Source organism: Polypterus senegalus, chromosome 9 (genome assembly GCF_016835505.1).
Source record: "Polypterus senegalus isolate Bchr_013 chromosome 9, ASM1683550v1, whole genome shotgun sequence".
Lineage (NCBI taxonomy): Eukaryota > Metazoa > Chordata > Cladistia > Polypteriformes > Polypteridae > Polypterus > Polypterus senegalus.
The window spans coordinates 40,546,867-40,559,814 of record NC_053162.1 but is presented as its reverse complement, the minus strand read 5'-3'; the positions used below and the strand labels follow the sequence as shown (position 1 = coordinate 40,559,814).

The window sequence follows — 12,948 nt, the reverse complement described above, 5'->3', positions numbered from 1 at the left end:
GCAGGTTTATCATCCTTTTTTGTGCTGGTTTGTATGTTCAAAGAAACGCCATTGTTAGAGTGCTTATGGTTCCTGTCTTATGCTTCACACTTAAAATTCCTTTCTGAATGAACCGCAATGTTTCTGTCTTTCTAAATCTTGCTTTTAACTGATACAACTTTTCTTCCCAAGCCATTTATTCTTCTTTGCCAATATTCTAATCTCTTCCTTTTCTATTGTCCTGCAAAATATATATGTCTGCTTCAAACTCCTTTCCTTGTGTAGACTGGATGAAACAGACTCAGTTTGGTAAGTAATACTGTACCAGCATTGCTAATAGAACAATAGGGCAATTCTGATAACTGTAGTATTGCAGTGCATGGTCTTTGACTGTCAATTATATGCCAATTTAATTCAAGCTGAAAACAATACAGAGAATCATTAAAATCTCAAAAATGCAAACAGCAATTGAAAACTGAGTTTTTCTTTTTAATTTGTTCACTGCTAAAAACCTGTTTACATTTGATGAAAAGTCTATTCAAGTGTACATTTTTTTTAAATATACACACCAATCAGGCACAACGTTTAAAACCACCTACCCAATATTGTGTGGTATCTGGCACCAAGCTGTTAGCAGCAGTGTTATTCTCAGACTAAAAACCAGATCTAAATTGAAAATGACAAAATAAAAATGAAAACAAATCTAGTTTTTGTAATTGTAATCTTGATTTTCCACACTGTTGTCTTTGTGCATAATGTTCATGTGAGAGTGCAGTTGTTGGTATATTTATTAAAATTATTTAAAACCAGGGAGTCATAGTAAGTCGTATTAGTTTAGTGATGAGCATATATTTATGTGCATGTGTAAGTACTCCATGATAAATTCATTGGTAATTTCAGGCATCTTACAGGCTTGGAGAGAAAGTACTGAGAGCCTCATTACTTGTCTGTGACTTATTCTGTGGATTTCACTGGCCATAGTTAACCATTGGTCACAAATGTCCTGTTGCCATTGAGTTGCAGGTAGATTTCACCAAAGTTCAAGAAAAAGATGCTTAAATATGACACATGTTAGTTACCTTGGATGATACTGTTAAATACTTTGAAAATTAGAGCCATGGAGAATTTGACAAGCTCACTTAGCTTCAAATTCAGCCAATTTTTAGACTAGGAAAAAAATGTATTATGTGCCTAAGAATTTTTGATTTTTTTTTTTTTTTACTTGTATGAAGGTGGTACCATTGTAGTAACAAATTAGGCAGATGATTAACTTGTAGTCAGTGTTACCAGACAAGCTGCTGATACACTTGTACATTTAGTTTTAATGAAGTTATTACTACTGATGTTTTAACTTGGGTGGTGCAGTGTCACGAAGCATGTTCCTTTTACTCTGTCGTAATGAATGGTCTCTATTTGAAATTCTCAATCAAAAGCAAATGACAGACTGCAGTTATCTTGATATATTTAGAATGCCTCGGCACTGCAAAGTTTTTTGACAGGGTTGTGACATCCCCAGGCAGTGCTTGGGAGCTAATCAGCATTCTTAATTCTGATGTGCACCATCCTGCTTAGGGTTTATTTTAATAAGAATAATGTATCAAATCTGCTCTATATTGAAATAAACTTCTTTATTCAACATTGCTGTGCTTAACAGATGGCTTAGTAATAGTAAAGTATTATAACTGTCTGATTTACTGCACATTGCATTTACGCATAAGGCAACTCCATCTGAACAAATGAATAGCAATTGAATGGCTAATCTCTTTGCAGTATATGGCTGTAAAACTGATAACAAAATCCACTCTTACCCTTTCTTCATTATTGCTTATTGTTTTGGATGATTGTAATCAACATTTATATTCTTACATAATCCTACACACATTATGTTATTTGTTTGTGGTTTTCTTCTTTGCTTTTGTTCTTACTTGTTTCTTAATCTGATTTAGAAGTTTGACGTTCAGATATGTATTATTAGTGTTTGATATTAGTTTGCATTCTATGTTAATGTAATTTTTTGCTTTTATCCCTTTTGTATTCCTTTAAATATTTGTGAAGCTTATTCAGCATGGGAATAAATAAAATGTATTTGTATTCTTATTATTATTACTGTACAAGTGCCATGAGTTCAGGTTTAACTGCTAACCTGGTTAGTGTCTATATGAAGTTTGCATATGCTTATGTGGACTGACTGTGCATAACTTTCATACATTATTTAGCTGAATATTAGAAGTGTGTCATTAAACACTCTCACATCCCAAAAAATGTTTATTCCTACATACATAGTTAAATTATGCTCTCCTAGTTTAGATTCACAGGGAGATTCCCTGGTATTACATGTTGCTTCTTGAGTGAATGGTGTAAGATATTGCTATAACAGATTTTTGTTTAATATAAATAATATGCCTGTAAAACGGCAGTATATACAGTACATGGAACATTTTGCATGTCTGTTTCTGCAATTACTTATATCAACATTGTTGACATGGTGATGAAGATAGTATTTCAAAAAATAATTAAAGTTACAATTTCCTGAAAAAATACATTTTTAAAAATTTTGAAATTGGTAGATGGCATATAGTCAGCATCATGAAATACCAAAAATAAATATAAAATAAGAGCATATGTGTGTGTTGATCTTACTGCTCTCAAACAGAATCTCATAAATAAAAATGTAAGTATTTTTGAAAATAAATAACGATTTGTTTAAACCTGTTTCCAGGTTAAAGTAACAAATGACATCAGAGTACATTTGTTGTTTCTTATTTTTTTATTATACTGGGAGACTTCAAATGTCACATTATCATGAGAAAACTGAGAAACATGAGAATTTTGTCACTCTGAGTTCTGTCTGAGATAGTAAAATTTTATGTATTAAATTGACAAGTACAACATGAAGGATATATGATTTGACAACTATAAAGGAAGCTGTGCTTTTCCACTTCGAAAACTTTGTCCTTGTGGACATTTTGGTGTACAATATCAAGCTAATAGAATTGTTTCCATAACTAAAAGTTAATTTTTAAAAAACAAAGACAAAATAAAAACGGAATAAAAAGCAAAATAAAAACAAAAATTAGAAAATGGGGGAAAAAAATTAATTAAAACTTAAACTAAAAAGTACAGTATTTTAAAACTAGAAAAACACTTGTTAGCAGCAGATCCTTTAAGTCCTTTATGTTGCAATGTGGGATCCTCATGGATCAGTTTTTCCATCACATCCTAAAGATATGCACAAGCGAATTGAGGCCTAGAGAATTTGGAGACAAATTCAACACCTTGAACTCTTTGTCATGTTCCTCAAACCATTCCTGAATGCTTTTGTTAGTGTTTTTGGGAATATTACCCTGCTGAAACAGGATGCTGCCATCAAGGAACACTGTTGCCTTGAAGGGGTGTATGTGGTCTGCAACAATCTTTAGGTAGGTGGTTCGTGTGAAAGTAACATCCCCATGAATACTAGGACCCAAGGTTTCCCGCCAGAACATTGACCAGAGCATTATACTGCTTCTGCTGGCTTCCTACCAACACACCCTGCCATTTGCATGATCTAAAAAAAAGAAAGAAAAAAAAAGTGATTCATCAAACAAGGCCTCCTCCTTCCATTGCTCCATGGTCCAGTTCTGACACTGATATGCCTATTGTAGGTGCTTTTGATTGTGGACAGGAGTCGGCATTGGCATTTATACAGGTCAGCTATGCAGCCTCATACACAGCAAGCTTCAATGCTTGCAGGAGTACCTCTTCTGTGGTACTGGAGAAAATGGGCAGGCCTTTGATCCCTATGTGCATCATTGGGCCTTGGGCGCCTATGACCCAGTTGCAGATTCACTGGTAGTTCTTCCTTGCACCACTTTTGGTAGGCACTGACCACTGCATATCGGGAACACCCCACAAGACATTGCCATTCTGGAGATGCTCTGATCCAGTCATCTAGAAACCACAATTTGGCCTTTGTCAAAGTTTCTCAGATCCTTGCATGTGCCGATTTTTCCTATTTCCAACACATCACCTTCAAGAGCCGACTGTTTATTTGCTGTCTAATGTTGCATATCCCACCCCTTGACAGGTACCATTGTAACCATTATTGCTGCTGCACAGATACAGAGAATAATAATACATACAAATTGGAAAACTTTCTCTAATCAGCTATTGATTCTGATAGACCACATTCTTTACTATTACAGCATGATTTTTAAGACCACCCAAATGCTCTTTCTAATTAATGTAACAATTTCAATAAAAGTTCCTTTTCACAAATGACTTCTCTGTTTGTTGCATCAGAGGAACTGCTTACTTTTATTGTTTGAGTCTTCATATTTTAATTCTTGGCTTTCTTTCAATACTGTACTCAGCAGTTTCTGTGGGCCCTCTGATGCTGGCTTAGGCACAAATAGACAGTTTGCCTCCTTTCCTTTAGAGATGGTACTGCTGTGATCTGCCACATGTGAAGAATATCCACATTCTTTTTATTACTCATTTTCTATTGCAGTCCTATCTTGGCATTTTTTTCTGTGGTAAAAACAGATGTGTTTTGTGCAGCAGTTAAGCTTCAGAATACAGAATGTGACCATTTTAAGAGTGAGGTCCTTTTTATAATCCTTTAATCAGCTTTTTTTACCATTAAAGAAGAAATGTGAAGCTTAAGACATTGAGGAAAGAAGTGGTATGTAGAGCATACTGATGTTTCTTTTCTGTAATAGGTGTTGTGACTTTTATATTTTTAAACACAATCTGCTGTTAAAATAGAACCATCATGGCTTTCTATCATTTAACAGGAAAAAGTACGCTTTTATGTGGAAGCTTTGAAATAATTGTAGCCTAAAATGAACCATTTTCATATAAATCACCAGAGAAGAGATGTGAAAAAATTCCAAACCCAAGAATCACTATGGCAGTAGTTAGGGGATGGGCCTGCCATGTGTTGCACTGATTACACATGAAATGGTACTTTTCACTAATAAAAGATAAACAATTGACCATTCCTGTTCAAGCATATGTGCTCCAATTAGATGGTAAAAGTTCATAATATGTTTTGCCTTCAGAGATCTTCCAGTGATGAAAGGTTTTATATCCTAAATTATATTTCCATTGATTCCATGGACTATGATAATAGTTAGAACTAGACCTGGGTGCCAGGTCTATGTTAAAATGTGTTAGTTGTTAGAGCATTTTAAATAAATGTTAAATCCAGATGAAAGCAATTCCTCAATCAGTATTAATTGACTAAGAGCATGACATAACCTTTGTTCAAAGTTTAAAACAAAAGTAAAACAGCCTGCAGAGATGGCAAATATCTGTCACTGCTCACTTTTGGCCATGGAGTGACATAAATTGATTATCCTTTTCTATCTTCTCATATGCAAATGACTTTTAAACAGGGCAGGATGCAAGGTTTCCCAGTATTCTGCATTTTAACCTTCTGCCAATTTTCCAGCTTGTATGTAATTCTACTGCAATTATAACCCAGTCTGAAATATGTTTGTGTTATACCGCTCTTTTGCTTTGTCTTTTTCACCCATATCTTCATTCACCCCCAAACCCCTACTCCTGGAACAACTGATTGAAGTATGGCTCTTTATACAGTAGTAAGTAATGAAATTACATAAATCAAGGGAAATATTTTTGATTTTGAGAGTTGTATACAAATTGTGCTGTTGATTAACTGTCAACCAGCCAGCAATTACTCTGTAATGTACAATGACAAAAGGTTTGAATATTGTCCAGTATAACGGTAATCTTCAAATTGATCCTCTTTTTTTGTAGAAAGCACTGTTTCAGTTTATAACCAAGCAAAATTCTTTTACAATTAAGCTTGGTAAAGTAGGAGTATAATCGGCACAATGCAGCCAAAACAGTAGCCTTATTAACTCTGCAAAAGCTAGTTTAGTGTAAGAATAAGATGCGTGTCGTAGATTAAATTTAAATACAACTTTAATTTATTAAAGGGGTACATTTTAATTCTGTAATGTAAGATTGAAATAGTCTCCTTTTCAGTACAGAGCAAAAATTTTCACTACAGGTAATCTGTTACATTAGATGAAGTACTAATTAGATTGAAATAAAGATCAAAAAGCATCACAGCTCTTTAGTTCTCCTTTTTTAAGTTTCATTTGAGAATTTTGTAACCGGTTACAGGGAGCCTGATGAAAGAGAGAGAAAATGAATTTCATTTTGTCTGCTGTACCTTTCATCTTGTTGAGTTAGCAGCAGATTTAAGGAGACTGTTACTAGGAAATGCATAGAAAATGTATTTAGCTTTATCAGCTTTCCATATTTCTTAATTTAGTGAAGTATGCGCTTTACAGGCAGTGTTTTATAAAAAAAAAATAGATAAATAAAATGTACAGACATAGCAGTGCTTTTAGCTTATCTAGTAAATCATGTTCACCTTGTGAGGCCAATGTACAGTATTTAGACAAAAAAAATAGTCACAGTATCCAACATGTTTTTTTGACATCTGGAGTTCTGCATTGGTGTGTCTGATCAGTAGTGGATATAAACATATGGTCTTGAAGTTTCATGCCCAGTACCCAGTCAACTATGTCTTTAGTGTAAGGGAATATAGTATAACATACTGCCCTATAATTCAAATATATAGCTATATGAAATTATATCATTTTTGAAAGCCTGCATATTTTACAGGTGTTGGCTTTTCAATCAGAATTTATATTATAGTGTATATTTAATGCTGCCAGTTTGTGCAGTATATTGACTTTCCAGGAAGCTAGTTTTATTAAAAACTGAATGGTACTGTTTTGTTCTTGACCATGCCTTCGGTTACTAGGAATTGAATTGCCATTTTTGTATTTCCATGTTGACCTTTACCTGTTAGCAAACCATTTCCATGCCATGTCTTTTTCTCAGGATGGAGGAGGTTTGCCCGGTAAATATGGACAAACCCGTGTTGAGAAGGTTTGAGTAAGTATTGTAGCTTCAGTGCTGGTGCATGAGGTGGCTATTAAGCCCTATGGGTGCTGTGGTGTTGGTGCATTTTCTCATATTGTTACCAATAAATCATCAAGTATGTGGCTGTAGTAGTTTTCATCCTCTCTCCTCAGTGAAGCTGAAAATAAGTTCAGTAAATCTGGTTTACATTATTACTCATCTCACTCATTTATATAAGTGTTCTAAAGTTTTCAGACATTTCACTGTATATGTTTGCTGTATTTTAAACCAGGAGTGATTGACTCTGGAAGCCATGGATTGTTCTCAATGTGTAAACATGATGCACTGAAAATATCCCACCTTGGCTAAAATCTCATTTTACAGAACTTCATGATTTCAGATTATATATGATAGGTACCTACTAGTGATTTCTGCTACTTTTGTCACTCAGTTAAAAACTTTATATGTAGATTTAAATTTACAACAGGATACAAGTATCACTGTTGCCCTGTGACAATCTTTTGTAAGCAGCATGTTTTTATAAAATAAGGATATTATAGGTGTCTTGTTCTGTTTTTCTGTTGCATAATCTATAGCATTTAATAACAAGGCATCCAACGATATATTTTAATTTTTGCTTTCCAGGTACACACTTAGGCTTACAGACAGCATATAATTGGAGAGTGGGAAAATCTTGTCCATTTTGTTTCTCCGTCTCAGTGCCTAAACCTCAAATTGGCATTAATGCATACCCCAATATGCCTCTAGGCGAAACACAACCCTTTATCTGTCTTTATAAAATATGTAGACAGATCATGAAAAGGCAGGTATAATTGGCAAAGTGGAATTATGTATTCCAAATTGCATTGTAAATTTGTTCCTGCCTTGCCACATGACTAAATATAGATAACAGTACATACTAGTGGACTGTTGGTAACAATCTAGACTTGGGTAGCCTTTAGAGAGGCTTAATTGCTCTGTATAGAGGTGATTGGTGAGTTACAAGGGGAGATGCCTATCTGTTGATTGTGGCTTTTCACATGGTGACTGGGATAGTGTGTGTTTTGAAATGAAGATGGTTATATACATATATAAAAAATATAATCTATCCATCAAGTCCTGTTTTAGGAAATAACTAATAAAAAAAAATGCTATGATTTTTTTTTTTTTTTGACCTGTTTTCTTCACTTAGTCTGAAGACAGTAATCCATTGAGTATCTGGGTTCCTGTTCAAAGACTGCCTGACTAAGACAGCTATGGTGGAGGAGTTAAAATCAATCTCAGACACACACTTATTTGTTTTGTTTGGACATTTTACAGAAATCGATTTCTTCAAAACCTTGTAGCCACACATCGGGGAAGGGAGGCTATAAAGAGAGCATTCACTAAAGAGAAGCAGAATATCTCTTGTGCCACAGAGGAAGCTGTCTCACCAGAGATTATTGTCTCATCACCTAAGGAAACCAGCAGAGCAGCTCCTTCTGATGAAGGTAAAACACATAAACTGTTGATTTTTGACATAAACATCTGAGACGTAAGGAAAAATGATCTGTTTAGCAATTATTCTGGCTTCCTGGTGCTAAAGGTTGATACCATTAAACATTAAATGTGTTATAGTTTGCTTTTATAAGCTACCTAAGATACAATATCTACTACCAGTAATTAAAATAGTAGTAGTATTATTATTATTATTATTATTATTATTACTGTTGATATTTTTGCTGTTACTATTTAAAATGTTTTTTAATAGAACCCCTTCTATCTTTAACACTACTTTTCATTAACTGAATAAACATAGTGTAATTGAATTGCACTACAGTATCGCTCATCGATGATTTACTTAGCCACCAGAGAGTGGTTTTTAGAATATGATGATAGTTTGGCATTTGCAGTTCTTCTAAAGCAGTATGCTAGATTAGGCTTCTGAAAGGTGCCTTCCATTCATTACTTTTTACATACCTTATCATTCAGCATCGTTCATTGTTTAGAAGCCGTTTGATTCATTAATAAGAGATATTGTAATTTTGTTTCATATTGTAGCTTCTCTATCATGAAATTGATATGTATTATTTTTTACTTTTACTTTCTAATACTATATATGTATATATACTGTATATTTGTGAAATGGTTCAAACAACACAGCAAAAAAGTTTCGGGGCAGCCACCTGTATACTTGAAAATAGGCTGTTAAAAAAGAAAAGGTTTGTTCAAAAGTCTTAACAGACATTAATCCAAAACAGAAATGGCAAGACCGACAAAACATGGAGGTTTCAAAGCCGGACAGGGGAAATGTCATCCAGGCCGGAACCGGAAGTGATGCTATTGAGCCCAGAAATGGAAGTGTCTTCAAGCCCAGGCGGAAGTTCCCATGGCATGGAATTATCCTTTTTTGAGCCATTTAGCTATCGCCCGTGTGTACATGCATGAATATAAATGCAGGAAATATCTTTCTATTATTAAAAAAAATAATCTTCTGAAGAGAGACAGAGAGGCAGAGACACTCATTTCCCGCGACACGGTCAAGTCACGTCATACTGACATCCATTGGAAGCCTGTTCCCGTGAGACGGTCACCTAGGCAAGGAAATTAATAATCGGCCCAGAACAAGTGGAATTGAAAACCTTGCAGGTCCAAACGGGATCAGAAATAAAAGACAAAGAGTAAAAGACACAGTAGAAGTTCATAAAAACGTTCATAAACGTTGGAGCCATACACGTGCAGAGCAGGTTACAGATTGTGAAAGCAGTGGTATTCGAAAGGCTCAAAAAGAAACCTTGGCCTGATACAAACGCAGAGCAAGTTAAAAAATATGACAGTACTAAAATTCGAAAGTATCAAAAAAAAAAAGTACAGATCATATTCGCGCAAGCAAATAGAAATTATTACTAGATGAAATAACGGAACAGCAAAAAGAAATCAAATATATGGACATAGGTGATATATCAAAAGTATGTAGATATTGTAAGGCTTTAAAGTTTATGTCAGAGACTTGTAGATCATCTAATTTGTGTTGTCATCAGGGAAAAGTACTGCTGCATCCCAATGAAGAGGTGTTTCCGCAAGCATTAAAAGATTTGTTGTTTGGTGAAAGTGAAATCCACAAACACTACAGGCAAAATATACGCGTCTACAATAACCTTTTTGCATTAGCATCATTCAATGCACAAAACATTGATTTAAACAATAATGAACCATACGCTATGAGAATCTGTGTTACCGCAACAATTACAGCTACGACAAGTTTAATTTCGAAAAAAACACAATTTGGTCAGGTGTAACTTTATGATCATGGAGAAGTGATGCAACATAGAATCGAAAGAGTTAAACGATCCGACGTAATCTATACTAATAAAAGGCAAAGCCCTCACTCACTCACTCACTCATCACTAATTATCCAACTTCCCGTGTGGGTGGAAGGCTGAAATTTGGCAGGTTCATTCCTTACAGCTTCCTTACAAAAGTTGGGCAGGTTTTATATCGAAATTCTACGCATAATGGTCATAACTGGAAGCAGTTTTTCTACATTTACTGTAATGGAGATGAGCTGCAACGCCGTGGGGGTGGAGTTTCGTGTGACATCATCACGCCTCCCACGTAATCACGCAGTACATAGAAAACCAGGAAGACCTCAAAAAAGCGCTGAAGAAAACATGCATTATATAATTGAGAAGGCAGCGAAACAATAAGAAGCGAGCGAATGACATATACAACCATATTCATGAGTTCTGCTACTTCGGAAACAAAGCACAATGTAAACCTACACTTTAAATTAAGTTCATAGACAGGCTGCCGCTGGCGTTTGTAATTTAGTGCCTGCCCATATAAGGCCGTCCGTCAGCGGCAATCCAATAGCAAACTGCCACGGGTAAATATTCACGGGTGAAGGACTGTGCTTATGGAGAGGAAGATGAGATGGTCAGGGTGGTGTTTGACACAAACTCAGCGAAACTGCGAGAGAAAGTTTTAAGTGCCAGGACTAAGGTAACATTAAATACAGCCATGGACATAGCACGAGATGGCACCAGCACAGCTGGGAACCTTCGATGCATGTACACCGAGTGGCTCACGTGAACTGACGCAGTGCACAGATAAAAGCAACAGTTCCAAAGAGCTGAACAAAACCAAATTAAACAATTGAAAAGGCAGCAAAAAATATGAAGCGTCTGATACATACAAGCACATTCATAAATCCAACTACTGCGGAAACAAAGCACACGTTGGAAAAAGTCAATGTCCGCTAAAGGAAGACAGTGTAAAAAACCCGTGCATGCAGTGTGTCAGGTCTCAGATAAAGAAGAAGACGAGCTGTTTATTGATGCAGTAAGAAACGAATCGATGAATGAAACCTGTCATCTTTACAACGATTGACAAACACGGAATGTAACTTGAACACAACACATCCTACAAATACGAACCTGATTGAAAGAAATAATGATAATCAAATCCTTGATGACAGCAACACTCAGTAACACTCACAAAACAAATACTGTATATTGACAGTCATGTTACGTTATTTTTAAAATGTTCCCTTTTCTTTTTCTAGCTTTTTTAACACACTACTTCTCCGCTGCGATACGCGGTATATATATATATATGTATGTATATATATATATCCCGATCTACATACTCGAATAATGGATACTTTATTCGCCATCAATGATTGTTTTGGTAAAGCCATACTCAGTGTATTCATTAGATGAGCGGTAAAAAGTAAGAGCGAGGGAGGATGACTTATTGAGGCATGCAGGCTGTAGTGCGCGTCAACTCTATCTGAATTGCGCGATCACATTTGAAAAAATATATCTTTTCAAGTTCTATTTAGTCCATATGTGTCAAACTCAAGGGCGCGGGCCACATCCGCCCGGCGTGTAATTATATCCGCCCAGCGAGATCATTTTATATACTGTATTATTGTTATTAATGGCCCGGGTATATGAAGCGCTGGTAACACAATAAACTACAGATCCCATAATGCAGCGCTTCAGCTGCCTTGCCGAACACTTACCGCGTTAATCAAGTGTAGCTTATGATGCTGCAAGTTATTGCGAAGCTAGCTCACATGATGCTGAAGAGAAAAGTTGATTCTGAAAATAGAGCCTTTAAAAACCGATGGGAGGCTGAGTATATGTTTACTGAACCCGTGTGTCTCATTTGTGGAGCTAATGTGGCTGTAATTACAGAATATAATCTACAACAACAACAACATTTATTTATATAGCACATTTTCATACAAGCAGTAGCTCAAAGTGCTTTACATATTAAAGAATAGAAAAATGAAAGACACAATTATAAAACAAAATAAATCAACATTAATTAACATCGAATTAGAGTAAGGTTCAATGGCCAGGGGGGACAGAAAAAACAAAAACTCCAGACGGCGGAGAAAAATAAAATCTGTAGGGATTCCAGACCATGAGACCGCCCAGTCCCTCTGGGCATTCTACCTAACATAAATGAAACAGTCCTCTTTGGATTTAGGATTCTCACGGAAGGGCTTGATGATGATGATGATGGTCACGTAGACTTCTTCCTTTTAATCCATCCATCATTGTTGGAGCATCATGAAGCTTTGAGTAGGTGGAGGTGGCGCAGGCCACCACCACAAAGAAACCGGAAAAAGAAACAGAAAAGAGAGTAGGGGTCAGTACCGATTTTAGAGCCACCATGAATAGTTATTATGATGAATTGAACATACAGAGTATCAGGATTAAGTTAAATTAAAATTAAAATGAAGTTATAAAAAGGCCATGTTAAAGTAATGTGTTTTCAGCAGTGTTTTAAAGTGCTCTACTGTATCAGCCTGGCGAATTCCTATTGGCAGGCTATTCCAGATTTTAGGTGCATAACAGCAGAAGGCCGCCTCACCACTTCTTTTAAGTTTTGTTCTTGGAATTCTAAGGAGACACTCATTTGAGGATCTGAGGTTACGATTTGGAATATAAGGTGTCAGACATTCCGATAAGATGGGGCGAGATTATTTAAGGCTTTATAAACCATAAGCAGAATTTTAAAGTCAATTCTGAATGACACAGGTAACCAGTGTAGTGACGCTAAGACTGGTGTGATGTGTTCTGATTTTCTTTT

The 12,948-nt window shown here is 35.7% G+C and overlaps 1 protein-coding gene across 1 annotated transcript in view; it reads left to right on the top strand.

The window, feature by feature from the left end:
• The window catches only part of fhod1 (formin homology 2 domain containing 1), a 196,577-nt gene that overhangs the window by 139,805 nt on the left and 43,824 nt on the right, over positions 1 to 12,948 (top strand). The window contains 3 exon segments of the mRNA XM_039762959.1: positions 265 to 288; positions 6,844 to 6,897; positions 8,185 to 8,354. Coding sequence (XP_039618893.1) covers positions 265 to 288; positions 6,844 to 6,897; positions 8,185 to 8,354 — 248 coding nt within the window.